This window comes from Pleurodeles waltl, chromosome 10, assembly GCF_031143425.1.
Source record: "Pleurodeles waltl isolate 20211129_DDA chromosome 10, aPleWal1.hap1.20221129, whole genome shotgun sequence".
Lineage (NCBI taxonomy): Eukaryota > Metazoa > Chordata > Amphibia > Caudata > Salamandridae > Pleurodeles > Pleurodeles waltl.
The window spans coordinates 1040863738-1040884028 of NC_090449.1; the positions used below are offsets into that span (position 1 = coordinate 1040863738).

The 20291-nt window shown below is 44.4% G+C and overlaps 1 protein-coding gene across 1 annotated transcript in view; it reads left to right on the plus strand.

Annotated features, from left to right (window-relative positions):
* Nucleotides 1-20291, plus strand: part of NEK10 (NIMA related kinase 10) — a 681202-nt gene that overhangs the window by 125498 nt on the left and 535413 nt on the right. Inside the window, exons 9-11 of the mRNA XM_069212020.1 lie at nucleotides 2717-2784; nucleotides 10644-10723; nucleotides 11051-11137. Of these exons, the coding sequence (XP_069068121.1) occupies nucleotides 2717-2784; nucleotides 10644-10723; nucleotides 11051-11137 (235 nt within the window). The remainder of the gene's footprint in view (nucleotides 1-2716; nucleotides 2785-10643; nucleotides 10724-11050; nucleotides 11138-20291) is intronic.

Here is a 20291-nt window from a genome sequence, read left to right on the forward strand (position 1 = left end):
TAGCAAAAGCAGCCGTTTCAGCCCTCTTGTGCACCGGCCTGCCCCGTGTGCCCTGCCCACTGCAGGCCGGTGCACAAGAGGCCTGAAACGGCAGCTTTAACTGCCTATGGCCCTCTCCTGAATGCGCCCAATTTCAGAAGCGCTAAGCAGGGTTGGGCCTGACCCTGCTTAGCGCTTCCGAGATCGGGCACACTCAGGACGGGGATGGTGCCACTCCACAGCTCATGGAAGTCCGCCCTTTCAGAATTCCACAGAGTTTTATATCAACTCCGGTGAATTCTGCCGAGTGGGACTCCGTGAGCTCCGCCCAGGCCTACTGTTAATCCAATGTGAGCCAAGTACCCTTTCTGTCGATGATCCTTTTTACACGATACCTTATTATACAACTCTTTGCTATTACTACATGCTAGATTAATCATTTCCAATGCTGGATACGGGGCAGGCCTGTGCACAAGAGGCCTGGGCAGGCTGGTGCACAAGAGGCCTGGGCAGGCTGGTGCACAAGAGGCCTGAAGCGACAGCTTTCGCTGTAGGCAGCGAAAGCTGACAGCTTTCGCCACCTACAGCCCTGACCTCAATTCAGGCCAGGGCTGTAGGCAGCGAAAGTTGCTGTTTCAGGGCTATTGTGCACCGGGGTGCACCAATGAATAAGGACTCACCTGGATCCTCACTCATTGCCAGGGGCCTGGCCCTCTGCCTGCCTGCCTCTGCCCCTTTCTCCCTGGCCCGGCCCAGGCCTGCTGGGGGAGGGAGGTGTGGAAGCTCCATCCAGCTCCATCATCGGGATGAGACTGCGCACTGCAGCCCAGTTATGGGCCACACAGCGCAAGCGCAGTCAGTCTGTGTATGCGCTGTGTGACCCATAACTGGGCTGCAGTGCGCACGTGGTGAGCTCCTCTCCGCTGGCGGGACTAATGGAGTTTTTGGCCAAACTCTGCACTGCAAGCAGAGCGCCAAAAACTCTATTAGCTCCACCAGCGGAGCGTAGCTCGTCGCCCGCCCCTAATTAACAGTTCAATTCCAACTAGGGTCATAGAAGAGAACTTCATGTTGTTGCACTGGAAATGACCTCAGTGGTGAAAGATGAATGCATTACTGCATGAACCATCAAACTCCTGTGAGGCGTCCACTCCAAGAACTGGGTCTGTCATTGTATGAACACCATCTTAGTTTGGGCTTAGATCAATTTATTAAAATTAGCCTAGAAGTGATCTCTTTTTTTCAGGTTGAAAAATATCTATTGTCAGTTTCCCAAGAATTTAGCGGGCTTAAACTCCACCCATTGCATACCATTAAATGACCATAAGGTCACTCACATTTGCTTGGTTATTATATGGTAGCTTCCCTTGTTAATGTTGTGTTTTCCTTTCCTAAGAGTATAAACCCGATTACCATGTCCTTCCACTGCTCATTGTTAGGGAACTCCTTTGTTGTTAGGCATTCCATGTGAGTGCATGTGTTTTCCAGTTGTCCCCTTGTTTGTTCTCTCGCTCCCTCCATGATGCATGGTGTTTTCTCATTCAGCTGCTTCATTGCCCCCATGTTTAGTGGTGCTCTCTCTCACCTCTGTACTTCTGTCTCTGCAAACCTCTCTCTTGCATGTTTTATCTGCCCGGCCCTTTTGTTGTTCTCATTTTGTGCTGCCTTTTCCCCTCCACTGCCCCGTTCCTTCTCAGCCCACCTACTTCTCAATTGCCCCGACCTCCACAGTCCTAATATAAAAAAAAAAAAAGAATTCCAATTCCAGGTGTTGATTCAGACGTAATGCGGCAAAATGCTGTCACTCTTGATGACTGACATTGCATTCACTGAATGCCTGCCCTGTGGACTGATGGAAACTGCCAGTGATGGTTCCCACAAAACAATGGCTGAAGGCGGCTGCCCATTTACTGCCTCTATAGTGTCCGGCGGGGCAGATCCAGAATGTGAATGACACCTCCAGCAGGCAGTGGATGAGAGGGACTAACCCAAAGCCCCTCAATGTATTATATTACTCAATATTTAATAGTACAGTTTATGATTTAGAAAAGCTCTGGCAGATAGCTAAATCTGTCTCTAGTCAAGACCTAAACAGGGATGCAAGACACATGTTTACTTTCTGTAGTTTCTATACCTTCTCTTCTCTCCAGGCCCTTGGGCAGCAAGCTGGCTTCTGAGGGGTAATGGGTGTGACAGGGTCATCCCTGTGACGACTTAGGGAGCCAGAGGTGTGAGGTCACTTCCACTGCTCCTGGCAGTTTGATGGAGGGACAGGCCTGCAGTTGCAGGGTCTGTCTCCTTCCTCGCATGCAGTGGTGTAGCATCTGCTAAGCCTGTGCTCGCTGCAGCCCCAGAACGCAGCACTTTGTAACTCCAGGCACTGCACAACTCTTCGGGCCCATCTTTATTTCATAGCAAATCAGCCCCAGAGGAGCACACGCCAATGAAATTACAGCAAGCATCGCTAATTACTGCTTGTGACGTAAGCCACAGAAAATATTATTTCATCATATCGTTTTTCATAATTAGCTAGGTTGCAAGAAACAGTCTTAAAAGGTTGAGGAATTTTCGAATGGTGCCTTAGATATACACGTGCACCATAGCATGTTTGTTGTGCCTTCTTAATTATTGCTGTTTAAGACACCGCCATAAATGTTTCCAGACAATATTCGCTTTGCATAATGTTATACTTTATTGACAACTGCCAAATACTTAATGTGCTTCTGTTGCTTTGCAGATATCTTCCAAAAACTGTCTGCTGTCAAAGACCAGAGAGAGTGGGTGATTGCCAGTGGGGCCCACAAGGTAGGTTTGCGGCTTCAGTTCTGGCACAAACCTTCTTGGCTGGTCATGTATGGTGGGTGCAAGACTTCAATGTAAAGTGTGACAGTGTGCATGAAGGACAGCCGAAAGAGTAATTGAGTTTAAGGGCCTTATTTTTCCTGTGGTAGTAATATTGCTGGTGGTAATTGGTACCTCCTGCGGAGGCTAAGTATCGTCTATTTACAGAAGGAGGCCATGTATCCCAGTTGTAAAATCCACTCTGGTGGGATATCAGTGGTTAAAATCCACTCTTGCTGGGATACCACGTGGTTAAAATCCACTCTGGTGGGATACCGGTGGTTAAAATCCACTTTGGTGGGATACTTGTGGTTAAAGTTCACTCTGCTGGGATACCACATGGTTAAAATCCACTCTGCTGGGATACCAGTGGTTAAAATCCACTCTGGTGGTATACCACATGGTCAAAATCCATTCTGCTGGGATACCACGTGGTTAAAATCCATTCTGCTGGTATACCACATGGTTGAAATCCACTCTGCTGAGATACCACGTGGTTAAAACCCACTCTGCTGGGATACCACACATTTAAAATCTACTCTCCTGGATACCACGTGGTTACAATCCACTCTGCTAGGATACCACATGGTTAAAATACACTCCTGGGATACCATGCTGTTAAAATTCACTCTGCTGGATACCACATGGTTAAAATCCACTTTGCTGGGATAGCACATGGTTAAAATCCACTTTGCTGGGATAGCACATGGTTAAAATCCACTCTGGTGGGATAGCACATGGTTAAAATCCACTCTGGTGGGATAGCAGTGGTTAAAATCCCCTCTGCTGGGATACCACGTGGTTAAAATCCCCTCTGCTGGGATACCACGTGGTTAAAATCCCCTCTGCTGGGATACCACGTGGTTAAAATCCCCTCTGCTGGGATACCACGTGGTTAAAATCCACTCTGCTGGGATACCACATGATTAAAATCCATCCTGCTGGATACCACATGCTTAAAATCCCCTCTGCTGGGATACCACGTGGTTAAAATCCCCTCTGCTGGGATACCACGTGGTTAAAATCTACTCTGCTGGGATACCACATGGCCAAAATCCATTCTGCTGGGATACCACATGGTTAAAATCCACTCTGCTGAGATACCACATGGTCAAAATCCACCCTGCTGGATACCACACAGTTAAAATCCACTCTGCTGGATACCACGTGGTTAAAATCCACGCTGCTAGGATACTACGTGGTCATAATCCACTCTGCTGGATACCACGTGGTTAAAATCCACGCTGCTAGGATACCACATGGTCATAATCCCCTCTGCTGGGATACCACATGGTTAAAATCCCCTCTGCTGGGCTACCACATGGTCAAAATTCATTCTGCTGGATACCACACAGTTAAAATCCACTCTGCTGGATACCACATGGTTATAATCCACTCTGCTGGGATACCACATGGTTAAAATCTACCCTGCTTGGATCCCACACAATTATAGTTGGAGCCTGGAGTGAATACATTGCTGCACATTACTCATTACATATGGCAACATTGGCTAAAACTGAAGCAGTTTACCACCCAACATAAGATCAGCTCGGAGCTGCTATTAAATGGTTCAAACTGATAGCCGTCTGGTAAAGCTTAGGTTTCCCCAACAGTGGTCATTCCAGTTATGTTTATGTACCTCTGGCAGCAGTGCTTAAGTGCACTACCATTATGAGTTAACCTGACTGAGGGCCTCATTACGAGTTTGGTGGTCACTGGACCGCCAGGCTTGCGGATGGCGGTCTGAGCGCCACATTACAACCTTCGTGATCAGGCTGCCAGGGAACCGCCACCTCAGCCGGGATCAGAGGTCCCGACGGTCTGGAGGTAGGTGGCGGTCCTAATCCACCAGGGCAGCGCTGCCCTGGGGATTACAACCTCATTCTCCGCCATTCTTTTCATGGCGGTAGCACCAGCAGGAAAAGGCTGGTGGAGAACGCATGCAGCGGGTCCCAGGGAGGGCACCTGCACTAGGCATGGCAGTGCAGTGTCCCCCCTGACCAGCACCCTTGCAGTGATCAGTAGAAGGGTGCTGGTGCACCCTGTGGGCTATAGCATTGCCGCCGGCTCGATTACGAGCTGGAGACAATGCTGTAACCTGTTTCCAGCTAGGCCAGCAGGGTAAAACTCAGGTTTCTGCCCGCTGACCTAGTGGGAAACTCTTAATAACTCCAGCAGGGAGGTCGCAAGTTTGGGGATCAGAGTTTACGTCAGCCAAACTCAAAATTGGGACCAGAGTGTTGACCTCGTTGGATATTTAATTTATTGCCAGCAGTAATTTTCATGTGAGGGTCAAAGAGTTTAAATGGAGGAAGATTTGTTTCATTGGATGCTGATTGTAATCAAGACACTCAGAAACGTTGTCCATCTTCTCTCGACTGTTCTCCAGATGAATTTGACTCTGGATGTCATTTGCTTATATGTGAACATCTGAGAATGCTCCTGGTATTGATAAAGCCAACTGTTTTTGAAAATTCCAATTACTCTGCGAAATGTTAACTTAGTTTTGCTTCTAGTTATGTGACCCTATGCTTTAGAGGAATTGAGCAATCAATACTAGGATTGAATACCAGGTTAAAATCCTCTCCTGACACTATAGAGACTGGAAATGCGGCCATTTTAATTGGAAGACTGTCCCTTGTGTGTATGTGGTATTTCTATAGTGCAAACCTTGCCAAAGGGTAACTGAGCGCAGTACAGGGTCAAAGACAAGCATAAAGTCAGCATGTGAATGATGAAGCTGAAGCAAGTGACATAGCTGGTTTTGAAGGTGATGCAGGCCGCAATGGGAGTCCACAGAGTTCCATCAGGATGTGGATGATGTGACCATATTTGTTCAGTCTTTAAAGGAGATGTGGTGGGGCACGCAGGATGCCCTTAAGGGCTTTCAGGGACAATCAGAAAGAGCTCAACGAACAAAGATGTCCAGGTTCAGTGCCAGAACCGCTGCTACTCTAATATGGGAATTCTAAGTTCTTACACAGAAATAACTAGAGGCAAACTACATGAGTAACCTTTATACATATAATAGCTCTCCACCAGGCAAAAAATATCCAAGAAAAGAGATTTAGCATGTCGAGGATCAACTCCTGTAATAGAGGCCGTGGAGCCTGCATTTCCGATAGACTTTTTTATAATCAGCTTTAGCATAGATAGCCAGAGGATATGTAGAACTTCACTTAGCCATACTAAGAGACCAGCAGAGAAGCAAGCAGCAGAACAACTGATTACTGATCACCTGAAGCTTCCCTACAGGACAGCAGTCTTGTACTATCCTGCAGAAATTAAAAAGGCCCAGGTAGCCTACTGTGAGGCCAAAATCAGCTAGGATACCAGCACCCCTAAGGAACTTTTTAAAATTGTAAAATCCCTCTCTGCCCCGACAAATGGGAGCCCATCCCTGACCCCTCTGTGGCCAACTGCAATGAACTGGCTCCTTCTTTCAAAATAATATCTGTGATATTTATGGCTCACTACAACCCAACCTTTCGCCCTCATCAACTCAGGTGGATAATATTGCGCCTATTATCCCCTCTCCTGGACTGCCCTCTTCCCCCCCATCACTGAGGAAGAAATACTTGCTTAAGTCAATAAGGTTAAATCAGGGTCCCCTCTAGACCCTACCCCACCTCAAATATGGGTACAAGGAATGCAAGCTATCCTCGCCGTCTTAAAGGACTTACTCAATTTCTCTCTCCAGACAGGGACTGTACCCAAGAAGTGGAAACATGCAGTAGTAAGGCCTCTGCTAAATAAAACCCACTTAGACCCCTCTTTGCCACAGAATTATAGACCAATTTTCCAATTACTCTCTGTAAGCAAGATCCTCGAAAAAGCATGTCAACCAATCCCTCTCTTTGTTCCAGAAACAAAATCAGTTTCTGCATGTCACACAGATGGGCTTCTATGCCCATCAAGCAAGGAAACAGCTCCCCTAGCAGGAAGAACTGAAAGCAATGCTAGACCAGGGAGGAGCCACTGCGATTATTTTGCTGGATCTAAGTGCGGTGTTTGATACAGTGGATCATTCAATTCTCACTGACAGACTGAGGCAGGCTGGATTGCAGAATCTTGCACACAAATGGGTCACCTCCTTTTTGAAGGACAGAACCATACAAATTTGTGAAGACATGCTATTCCGATGTCTTGCCTTTGAAGTGTAGTGTCCCACAGGGCTCTCCTCCTAGCCCTGCGCTCTTTATTGTATACATGCGCCCTTTAGCGGATATTGTGCATAAGTATGGACTGCCACTAATTTCCTATGCTGATGATACCATGGCACCTGGGAAATCCTTTGGGATTCCTCAGTTAGCCCCTTGCCTGTAGAAAGTGGCCAGATGGATGGCGAACTGTTGCACGAAATTGAATGGTGAAAAAAACGAGCTTATGATTCTTGGGAACAGGCCTGACCCTCATCCTCCGATCAGCTGGCCGGAATGCCTGGATAATCCACCTCTCCCTACATCCCCCATAAAAAGCCTCGGAATGTGGCTGTCCATGGACAAACAGGTTAACATGCTGGTGGCCACTTGTTTTGGGGTTCTTAGAACCCTAAGCAAAATCCTGAATCTCATGCCAAAGAACGGTTGTTTAATCCCTGGTCTTGTCATGGCTTGACTACAGCAACTCATTGTACCTTGGCTTCCCAAAAAACGTTATTAAAAGGCTGGTGGTGGTGCGGAATGCGGCTGCTAAAATTCTCTTCAAGCTTCTGAGGTCTGCCTCAGTAAAGGAGGCCACGGCCTCCCTACTCTGGCTCCCATTGATTCTAGAAAAAAATTAAAAACATTGCATGCAAAGGGCTCAAGTCCAGAGGCCCTCAGGAAATCAGGTCATTGCTAGTCCCCTACTCTCCCACCAGGACTTTAAGGTCCGCCTCTGGCCACTTCTTGAAGGTTCCCCGATTTCGTGGAGCCAGATGAGATGGAAGATCCTTTTCATACTTAGGGCCTGATTTACACTTTTTAAGTGCCGCATTTGCGTCAATTTTTGATGCAAAAGCGACGCAAACTTACAAAATATAATTGACTTTTGGAAGTTTGCACTGCTTTTGAATCACAAAATGATGCAAATGTGGTGCTAAAAAAGTATAAATCAGGTCCTGAGTACCTAAACTCTGGAATTCGCTCCTCACAGGACTGAGATGTATGGATAATGAGTCCCGCTGTAGGAAATTGTCAGGCTTGGCTCTTTCTTTATTAAGTCCTCTGGTACCCCGTCTCTGGGATTGGCGCTTTAGCTCGTCACCTGAGCGCTGGGATACCTTAGGGAAGCCATGTGCTTTACAAATGCATAGAATAAATAAACAACAAAGGGTAGAGATGAGATCCGCTACGCACATACTTTTTTCAGCTCTGCACCTCGGTTGACTGTACACCTCATTAACCTAACCTATGCTTAATTTGTAAAACAATAAGTACCAGGTCCCCAAACCCCTCTTCGGACACTGTTTTCAATGGCATCACCCACTGGTGCAGCTTACTGCCAGCACAGTTCAGAGACACACTTTCAGAAACACAGTGTTGGAGGCTAATTTGCTCCATTCATAGTCATTGCATTACTGCACTCATGTCTGCTCTGTCTGTTTCCTTACATCCACGACTGTTGTGTGACCTGCAGATGTCTCATAACTTCATTTGTTTTTAGGGGCGATTGCAAAGCGCTCCTCCCCTGTAGTAATCTCTCTTTGGACTTCCAAGCACGCCCATATCAAGTCAGTCACTTTCTTTGGTTCGTGGGCTTGCCTTTTAAAATCTGCTTGCTTTAATTTGTGAAAGGCATGCATAGGTCATGCCTTTTCCGGTGTTTAGCCCACCTTCACACCACCGGTAAACTACTGAAAACATACGGGGCTTTATGTTTTCAGCATGGTTTCTGGGCTACTTTCTCTGTTTATTTTCCATGCAGCCCAATCGCGCTTGGGTTTACATAGCGCGATTGCGCTCGGTTTTTCCATTTTCAAATTCAGCACGATCGCGCTGCATTTTACATAGCGTGATCGCACTGCTTTTTTTTTTTCATTTACTTTGTGTGGCAAGAAAAGTCCGGTTAGGAGTTTACAACGCTAATAGCTCTAACTCGAGCAAATGCGAGACCTGTTGCATTGAAAATGCTTGTTTACTACCTTGGTTTGGACCTCTGGACATTTTCTTCAAAGTAGTGGTGCAACTTTACCGCATGCATTTTCTCTGACAAAGGATTTGCAGTGTCATCCCAGGTGCCAGTGATGAGCTGGGATCACTCAGTGGATCCAGTTTACTTCTGCGGGCTCGGACTGTTTGTGCCTCACACCAGTACTCTCTCCGCCTCCCCCTCGAGTATCCGTAAGGTGACATCACAGGCTGCTGTGCTTTAAAGTCATTGTAGGAGGTCTCAAGTGCCTTCTGCAGATGAGCTTAGAGGGCATCTGTGACGAGTTGATTGTGAGCAGCTTGGGTTTCACCTTTGCTCTGACTTCTCAGACCTCATCGCCACCAGTAGATTCTACTGCCATAAATTACAGCAGTGACTGTCCCAGATGTTCTTCCCGCTTGTCATTGGCTCTGCAGGCTCCCTCTGGGTTTCAAGGAGGATGTCATCAGTGATGGAGCGAGGCTCTTGATCCATAGTGCACTCTTTTGTTTGTCACATGTCTCTCATTCTGAGGTTCCTGCTTCTGTAACAACTCAGTCCCAACAGAGACGTTTTAAGGCATGGGCCAAGTGGACTCTGGTCCAGGGCCACAGCCTTACAGGGGCCTCAGGGAGCCAGCTCTGTTCTGCAGAGTCCTGTCCTGGTGACCTTGAATAATTCTTAAACAGATTGTTTTAAATACTATTTTCTTTCATTTCTTTTTAATGTGGGTGATGTGTGAGAATCTATTACAGGCATTTTGCAGAAAAATGTGTTTGTTTCATGCAACATCCATAAAAGGTTTTTTAGTTCAAAGCAGGGTCTCATATATGAGAAATAGGAGGGTGTCACAGAGATTATTTGCAGTAATATTAGTGAGCTGCTGCTGTTTTACAATATTGAAAACACACTTAATATCAGATGTTACACAGTAAGAATTTGGACGAGTGTGCCTGTGCACTGTCAGTGACCTGGCCAAAGAGGGCACGAAAGAGCTGAAATTGGATCCAAATTCAAAGCTGTTCTAAGCAGGGACCCCCAAAATACGTTTGGCCCAGACCCCCCAAAATTCTTAATCGGTCCCTGAGTCTGATGTCTTTTTTCCTCTGACCACTAACACTGAATCATTGTTACTACCAAGAAATGAACTAAAGCAGAGGTTGGTTTGATGTTAACATGTTAAACCTTTATTCTACATTTAGGTCCATAGGCGTAGGTACACAATATTGATGGCATTCTGATGAAAAAGTGGAGACTTCTACGAATATTGCTTCTGTGCCATGGGTGTGACCTCAGTCTGGCCCATACATACTTCTACCACTCAGAACTGTCTTGGTTTAGTAGAGTGTTGGTGTACATATAGCATCTCTTTAACTTGACCCCTACTCTTATTCAAACAAATAAAAACTCCCCACCCACCCACTCACTCATATGAAAACTTATCATTGCCTCACTCCCAAACCTGTTTTCTACTTGCTTACTCCTTATTCACTTGCACACTCAGTCACACCTACCAGTTCATCCACCCACTAACTTTCTTTTATCCACTGACTCCCTTGCCGTCTGACCGATTCATCCATCCATTCACTCAGCAAATGAACCACTCGCACACTTGTGCCCACGTGCCAAGAAGATGTTGTTTTAAAGGTGGTTGAAATCACAGAGTGTAGTATTTACATATGTTTTAATAGCTAAAATGTTTTCCTCCCCAGACTCTGGTGAAGCTGCTGGCAGCCAGGGACAACACTGTACTGCTGGGAGCACTCCTGGCCCTGACCAGTTTGGCAGAGAGGTGAGCTCCTGTTACTGTGTTTGCAGTTGTTGGCGCGCTCTGTATGCAAATTTCAGTGGTTTGGCGCCTCTGAGCCTGAACCATAAACCAGTTTTTACCTGTGGCTTTTCAGTGACTATTGTATAGATAACACACACGTTTGTTTATCATATGTAATTGGTAGTTGAGGTTACAAAAGAATGGGAACCAGAACAAGTGAGAAATATTTGAACTCAGAAAGCATTATTGAAACTTGACTATTTGATTAAAAGAAATCTTAATTCTAAGTTTGTATTTTTTTGATCATGTTCTAATTTTCAGTTGTTTCTAACTATTTTAAACTCTTAGTCCCCAATGTAGGGAGAAGATAAGCGAGCTGTCTATCATGGAAAATCTCATGATGATTCTGCATGAATATGACCTGCTTTCTAAAAGGTACTGTCCCCAAGATTTGAAATGGAGCACGATTATAAAAACCTGCTGTGATTGAAAAAAGAACTGTTAACTAACTCACTCATACGTGCACCCTGTGAAAGGTTTGTTAACAAGGCTGATCATTAAAGTGAATTTAATGAGCATGCACATTCTTCCTGGTGATAAACTAAAATCAGGAAAAGTGTACCTCCAAATTACCCATCTCAAAGAACTGTCCTCCTTTTAGGACTTTCATCTGGTCCATAACGTATGTGTATTAGATTGGGTTGGGCCGGCAGTGCACTAACCCTTCTGGGTCTTAATTCCTGTAGCTCTCACAGGAATAAGTTGAGTTTATGGCATCATGCTAACATCTTTTACTTTTTTCGAGGCTAGATATGTACTTTGTTCTACACAAAAAGGAGATGGTCTCAAAAACAATGTCCGGCCAACCTCTTGTTCTGATTTCTGACTATTGTATGCCAAGTGGGTGATGATTAATTGTAAAGCACTAACAATGGATACCAGTGTGCTAGATATATCAGATCAATGCCTGTCAAGTATTCAATTTTTAATGAAAGACGAACAGATGAGGTAGTAAAATCGTTCAAAAAAGTTGAAGCCAGCAGCAAAAACAAGCATCCGTCAATCCAGGTCCTAAATTGATGAATTACCAGCATGCTGGTAGTTCCTGACTGAAGATTACAAGCAGAAATAATCTTGTGCATAAAAAGACCATATGGTAAATGATGTCAGCATAGGTCTGAAACCTAATCTGGCATCATCGGATAAAAGAACATCCTGGAATACCTGTTGTTGATGATTGTTAGTGATGCAGGTTTGGGTACAGAAAAAGGTTTCTTCTCTTCACTGGGTGGCACCTCTCTGGAAGGAGTGGGGTGCTCATTAGATGTCCCAGTGAACAGCGCTTAATGCTTAAAATGTATCGCGTTCCGAACACAAAACCATTTCAAGCAAGTCAGTGAAGGTGTACCCTGTTCAGACTGACAGTCACCGTGCAGCAGGCGGCCATCAGTTCTTTTTTTATCAGTTGAAGTTTTGCCACAAGGCAATTACTAAATCCAAGGTATAAAGATCTGGCATGATCATGTTGAGAGACAATGGCAGCAACAGATGAGGAACAAGAGAAGTATCTTTATAAGAACACAGAAGTGGCATAAACCAGACTTTGACATATCTTTAACCTGTGCCACTAGTGAAGCCTTCCTAATCAACCTAAATCCCAGAATGTGAACATCTTGCATGGGAGTGGCATATGTGCCCATAACAAAAGGCCAAAAACTGGCAACTAATGTCTGCCTCCAGTCTTGTCAAAGTTCACTTTGAGCCAGTGGCGCACTATCCATTCCTGGACCACCATTGTACTAGGCTGGAAATTCTTAGCCGCAACATATAAAAGCCCCTCTCCCCTGCCATGAGCTTGAGGAAGATCTGGATATCAGCAGCATGCATGTGGAACCACAGTCCTAGGACAAACAAGCCAGCCCAGCATTTTGACATAGATCTTAGATAAGCTAAGGGATAGTAAAGAGCTCTGAGGCACACCACGTGTGATTAGCTGAAAGGATGAAGAAAATTGTGGCAGTGTTGTAAGGCTAGGTTACGTACTTTTCATCTATGATGAGGTTTTCTTTTATACATACAGAGACTTGTTTCTTAAAGTTTTATTGGTTTTAATCCACTGAACATCTTGATATGTTCTCTCTGGTCCGTGGAACAGTTAATTTCTTTTGGGAAAGTATTTTTTTTTTTTTTCAATTGTCTACTCCCTCTGCTTATTGCACTTTCTCTTCCTTTTTAGACTGGGTGCCCCAACGGTTTGTAAGAAAATTGGTGGCTGGTCCAAGTTTGATGAGTGCCATATTGCACCTCCTTGCACATGCCATCGGCTGTGCTCTAGTTGTTCTCACAGGTGGACTCTGCAACTTCTGCACTCTGCCTATTTTATGAGGTGCAAGGTGAAAACACACATTGGGCATGCTTTTGTGCAACTCAGGCAACCCATCTACACGCATCCACACTGTCTGGGTGCTGGGTGGAAAAGGCTTGCCACAGTAATACTACAACCCATACAGTCACTCCACAGTTGCCTGGAATAGCTTCCCATAACATGATCGTTTCTCCCGCTGACATCCCTTGCAGAGCCTGTAATGATACTGTACTCATGGCAGTGACATTAACTCTTTCCTTACTTAGAAAAGGAAATATGGCTCAAGCTATGGCAGGCCGCGCCATCCCCCTCTGCTTATGGCAGAACTTTTGGTTCCCCTAAAGCTGGTTCACACTTGTGGGTAAGAGCTATATTAAAGTGATATTTGAAATACTTGTTCACAGGTGAAAACAGTACTGACTGGAGATTTTATACTTGAGTTTGTGCCTAACGTAGCCTTTTTTTTCCTGAAATTTGCTTTTGTGATGACACTGGACCAAATTTTCCAAGTGGCAAACCCCAGTAACTCTACAGTAATTCGCATGAATTGAACTTCAAAAATGGGGAGCATTTTGCTGATAGTTTTTAATGATATTTTTTTCATTTTCAGCTCTTGAACCAAGAATATTCACAAATGTCAAATAGATGATGTTTTATATCGACCTCTTGGTTATGACTCTACTTTTGTTTCATCCATAATGAAAGTATTTGTATCTTATGTCCTTCAACCTGCCAATATTCTTCTTGTAGGAGATTTTAATATGTTTAGTGATTACAATAACTCTACTGAAACTAGGGAATTCCTGGAGAGTTTCTCAACACTTGACCTTTATCAACTGGTTAAAGGTCCTACCCATAAAGCAGATCATACCCTGGAAGAAGTTCTAGCTCCCTTTGGAAATATTGAAGTGACCATGGAGGTTTCCATTCCATGGTCAGACCGCTATTATGTCCCTTTTCAAATACAATGATATTAATAATAAGTGCTTTAAGATAAACTAAGATTTAGGAAGGTAATGGGCTAAAATTACTAATCCCTTCCTTCAGAGGCATTGAAGCATAAGGAATATCTGCTTGAATGTGGAATTTATTCCACTGTCAACAGTTTTAATAGATGGATCTCTGCTTATCCATGGTTGGTTTAAAACCTAGTGACCCTTAGTTTAATAATAAATAGAAAGTTCTTACAACAATCTTTAAAAAGGCAGAAAGTCAACAAAAACAATTTTGTGAATAGAATAACTAGTGTGCCATGTTCAACAAAGAGGTCTTGAAGTTAGTCATAGGACTGCTGTGAAAGCTGAGAAATCCCATCTTCTCAATTCATTTTTGATCAACTTTCTGATATTTTTCCAAACCAAATTGAAACATTTGGATCCACTTTCAACTCACAGCCAGAAAGGATGTCAGTCACCTGGCCTCGGTCTCTCCTACTAGTGCTTTCATGCACTTTAAGCTAGTTACTCTGGAGGGTGTAATTAAGCCTATCTGAAAACTAAGCTTGAGATCCCCTAGGGATCCCAGCTGGCTGAAAATCGTTAATTTATACACTGGGATCTTAGGAGTTAAACTTGTGAAACTGAGAAATTTCTTTTCAGACAGGTCAAGTACCTTGTTCTTGTAAGCAAGCCACTGTTGTTATAAAAAAGAAGGGAGACCCTATAGCTCCTGCTAACTATAGATCTTCTTCACGGTTGGCATTTGTTACCAGAGTTATGGAAAACTTAATCAACTTTTAACTACTAAGCTATTTAGAAGAAAAAAATCAGCTTGACGAGTAACAATTCGGTTTTAGTCCAGCACATTCCATGGAATCAGTATTGACGACTGTGTTGAATGATCACCATCTGTCCATTGATGAATGTAACACTGATGGTGTGATTACGAGTGGGTCGGTTCATTCCGACCCACGCATAAACCCCTGTCTACGGATTGGTTAGAATTATACGTTTGACTGTATTTAACATATTTGATAATTATCGGATGCTTTAAATGGTGGCAAGTCAAAGCTGCTGAAATTTAAGAGTAGAAAATCTTACAGTATTTACCATTTCAGGCAGATTTTGGTGAGTTAAACACCAAAATCCACATTATTCCCCACAAACTCGTAATAGGTGTTATTTATTACACCCGATAAATAACACACACCATGATATTGTTATTTATCAGGCGCACTAAATAACGCCTAAACTCGTAATCAGGCCCTGAATTCCTTATCCCATTGGATCTTTCAGACACTCTTAAAAATGTCTCTCACCTGATGCTTCTGCATACTTACAGGACATGGGTTTGGAGGATAGTGTTCTGGGCTGGTTTAGATATTTTCTACAGGGCAGATCTTAGTCTGTACGCCCTAGAGGATTTAAATCTTCATCAAAAAAGATGTCCTGTGGAGTACCCCAGGACTCATCAATCTACTCCAGACCTGCCAGCTCACACAGTGCCACTATGGGTCATACAATTTCAGCTTCCTTCACACAGTTACCCGATGAGGAGCTGAAATCATATGGTAGCAGAAAAATTGAGCTGGAAACCGCTGCATAAAGTGGCTTCTTTGGAAACTTTGAGCGCCAATGTCCATTAAGTGGTGTGAAAACACCTAAGGCATTGAAAACTTTTTTTTTTGTTTCTTTATTTTTGGTGGAGGCGGGGGCATGGTGAGGGGCTCTCCGCATGAGTCCCCATCCCCTTCTTACACGGTGAAGTAAATGTATAAGTTGGTAGGTCTCCTACCCAAAGCTGTTTAACATATATATGAGACCCCGTGCATCTCTGATTAGTTCCTATGGTTCACTATATATGGCGTTGAGGCTGACACTTAATTGTCAGATTGGGAGGACTTGATGATAAAACATGCTGCAAATTAAAAAAACTCTGACATTAATGGCAAATTGGATGAAACAAAATTAACTCCAGCTTACTACCGATAAGACCAAAGTAATGCCAGTTTACATAGCTGTGCCAACAACTGTTGGGCAGATAGTACAGGACCAACATGAATGTTTTTGATAATAAATGTATCTTAGCTCCCCAGTTTAGTAACGTCATGGCATCTTGCTCCAAGATCTTAAAAACCTTAAGAAAAATTCTGCCTATCCTACCATCTGATTGCAAGAAAACAACTGTGAAAGGAGTGATTATGTTATATCTAGATTATGGCAACTAATTCCCCTTCCATGGGCCTATCCAGGTATTTATTAGCCAGACTTCAAATACTCCAGAAAATGTCAGCCTGACTTATTTTAGGTCATCATCTGAAGGTTTCTACCAGCCCCCTCTTCTCAAGCTGCACTGGCTTCCTGTACAAAAACAGGTGATTTTTAAAAGCCTTTACATTGCTCATCATGCATGCTGCAGATCCCAGCCTGCATTTGTCGAAAAACAGCACACTCACTTCATGAGGAATGAAGAGACGTTGACCTAAGATCTGTGTAAGGGGAAACAGTCCTTTAATGATTGGAGAGACCAGGAAACCTTTATTTTATTTGACTGTAAATAGATATATAACTGCTGGGGTTTTCCTAAAGGTTACTAACATCACAATTTCTCTACCACATCCATTATCATCAAAGTTGTTTTAGGGAATTAATTGCTGCTTTTGTTCAGTACTTGAAACCACTTATGGCATGAGCTACCTCCAGCTGTAACATGCTTAGGAGAAGAAACTAGGCCTTCCCCATAAATTGTGTTTGTCTGCTCAGTGTTTGCGGTGAAAGCACATCACGCACCCATAAGGCCACAAAAGAATGCAGGTGCTTTTTTTTCAAACAAGCAGAAGAGTAAAAAAAAAAAAAAAAAAAAAAAAGCAGGGTTGGCCGGAAGCAACCGAAGGGGGGCAAGGGGGATGAAAGCAATGAGAAGGGTGTGAGTGGAGGGAGGATAAGTAACTGGGGAGCAAGCAACATGGAGCATGCTGGGAGAAGCACACAAGTGAGCTGGTAGTGGGGTGATACAGGGGTGTGGGAGTAAAGCAACAGGCGAGAGAGGAGGGCGCAGGTGGGAGGAAGCAATGCAGAGGGTGGGAGTGGGGAGGACAAGCCACAGGACAGGTGAGAGAGCAATGTGGAGTGCTTGGGGAGAAGCACACCAGCAAAAAAGCAATGGGGAGAATACACAAAGCAAGCGCAATATGGAGGGGGCCAGGACGCAGCACATGAATGAATGAGAGTAACATGGAGCACAGATGGAGAAAAATACTGAAGGGAGACATCTGGAAAAACAGGCACCCTCATGGAATGCTTAGCCAAAAAGAAAAATGTAGTGCTCGAAAAGCGAGCAGTGGAAGCATGGAAGCCAGCAAAAAAAATGTGATTGTAAAGAGGCATTGCTCCATGGGAAGGATAGGCACAATACTGACAAGCTGGGACATCAGTAAGAAGCAGGCAAAGGAGATTGATAGCAAAGCCAACCAATAGTAAGCAATGGACAGACTCCAAGTTCCTGTATGTTCTTGGTAAGCCCACAATATGTCTTGCAACAGGCAGCTTATGAGCTATCTAGTATGCAAGAACCAAAATGGAGGCACTCTTAGTCTCACCTGCAAACCATGGGCATTATCCCCAGCAGACTAATCAGCTTGTCTGTGACTGTGCGGTGCCTAGTATAATGGGTTCAAGGGGAGAGACTTTCCCAGCCTTGCATTGCTCTTATTATCAGGAATTATTTAGTTGTATCTTCCACCACATTATAGGATCGAGGAAAAGGTAATAGCCACTGACTGCTTTCTTACCATCCTCAGGGATTTTCCTGCTACTCTCTGCCCCTGGATGAACTTCATTATGTTCCCTGTAGTGAGGGTGACAGGCACTCTCATGGGCCTTCTTTGTGCCTGGGGTGGGCACTGCAGTGATCAGGTCTTGCAGCAGGGAACACCAAGTTTCTATAGCTTCACCAAGATAAGTCTTCAGCTTGCTGGTGTCCAGGAGGAGGGCCCTGAATTATGTCATCTTAAAGAGAAACAAGGTGGGCAAGTCAGCACCAGATTCTTTGATAACTTCAGTACGGAAGAGCACTGGTGCTCTGAGTGTTGACATGCTATGAGACCAAAATACTTTCTTTCATGACCTAACACTTTTATGGCCACTACCACTAGGAAGAGTTCTAGGAATGTAATGCTCTGGTTAGGTCCCTCTCACACTACTTTGCCAATTGGCCAATCCTCCGTACACCATCTGTTTTGAAGTATAGTCTTAAAGCCCCGCTGAGTCTGTGTGTAGGAATGGTTTGTGACTTGATGCGGCAGCCTGAGGCCATATTAGCATCCCAATTCAGAAATTCAGAAATTGAACCCAGATTTCCATGTCTTCCCTCATTTCCAGAAAGAGCCTGGTTTGATCGTTTTTGGCTTTTAGTCCAGACATAGCCCTTGCGATGTTCCTAGAGAAAGGGAAACCTTTGGGAATCACCCGTAGTGCAAAGTTCTGACCCACTAAGATTTGTAGTTGATGTAAGGTTACCTTGGTCTTGATTGTGATAGTCTCCTGCAACTAATGCATCTTGAACTAAATAGACTACATGTCCCCTTGAGGTGTTCCAGGAAAGAGATCTTGGTAGAAGGGCTCTCAGGAGCGTGGGACCCATGAAAAAAAAAACATCTAAGTAGTGAACAATATCTTTGGACCAGAGCTGCCCAATCAAGAAAAGAGGCAGATGTCTCAAATTGGCACATAAGATGGAGCACCCCATAGGCATAAACTCATCCACGCATAGTCAGCCCTCAAATGTGAAAGCTAGGAACCTGATGTCCTTGGAGTGGACTGGTAGCAGCCTGAGGGCTGATTACGTGTCAGATGTTTACCATCAATGCTCCTTTTCCCAATTTCTGCAGCTTCTCTGTGCATGATCAGAAGATGTATATTTCACTGTGCATTGTACTGCATGCAGCCCTTCTGTCACAGACACTCTGGAACAATAGGATAGATTGTGAATAATATAAGAATTTCCCAGGCTGCTTCTTTGGGACTAGCTGCAGAGGAGAACCAATGGAATATGGTAAGGCATGACTTGTGGAGGGGCCCGCCATCCTGCCAAGGCTAAGCTTCTTATTTTGCTACTTGAAGGGTAGAGGGGGCTGACTTTGATTCTTTGGGATGACTGGGTTAGGGACTGCTCTTGAAGGAATGCAGAGACCTCCCTGAAAGCTATAATGAAGCCTATGGGCATTTTGCACTAATAATTATCTGTCCAATAAGTGAGTTAGGCTGTGGAGACTAATAAAGGATTGGGTTTTCTAGAGACTTGCCCGACCGGAACGGTGAGGGTTTTTTGGCTGTTTTCGCTTGCCATGTTTCTTGAGGGGCTTGACTCTGTGTTGGCCTGGAGATCCGCAAAAAGAGCATGCATGTTTGAATCTGTAAGAGGGCCCTTTGGAGCAGGCTTTCTTGTTATATTTCCAAAAGACGAACCTCCTTTTGCCTTGCTTACGAGAGGTACAAAAGGAATGACCATATCTGGACACCTCGGATCCAGCGTGCAGTTTTGCATTCAAAGGTAACTTCTCTTTGGTCCCAAGAGACCTCAGGTTTGCTAGCCTTCATTTGCCTACATTTAGTGTCATACAAGAGCAAGGCATTCCCTGGAAAGTCACCGCATTATGAATCACTGATGATAAAAAAGCTTATGAAGAGTGCTTATTCACATATACTGTAAGAATATATCACGAAATCTGTCCCCTGGTTCATGATGGACTTGTCTATCCAAACTTTCTTTGATTTTCCCCCTCCACATCAAACACTTCATTCACCTCTGAGTTTATTGAAGTGAAACAAAAATCACCTTTCCAAATCCTTTTTATTCACCTCCACCGACACGTGCCATGTTAGGGATATCATGGAAGATAACATTGGAGAGCTGCTTCCCAACAAAATCTGGCATGGGGATCCAGTGGAAAAGGGTATCATGTGTGGAACCCATTGTGGTTTGCAGGAGGTAAAATGGCAGATGAGTGCTTGTTGTTTTTGTGGGTGATTGAGTGCCTGGCCTGACCTCGTGTTCCCATGGTTTTCTGAGGTAAGGGGGGCCTGCTGTATGTACATTCAGTCCCTGTGATGTTCCTAAAGTGATCACCTGGCTCACCCCCTGTGCAGACCCCGGATATTCTCTTCTGGGATTGCTAATGTGCTGTCCATGTGGATTCTTGCCCCCATCCAGACCGGGCAGAGTTTGGGAAGGTCCCCATTGATGGCTTGTGGCTGAATGATCTCTGAAATGGTTGAACTAACTGCT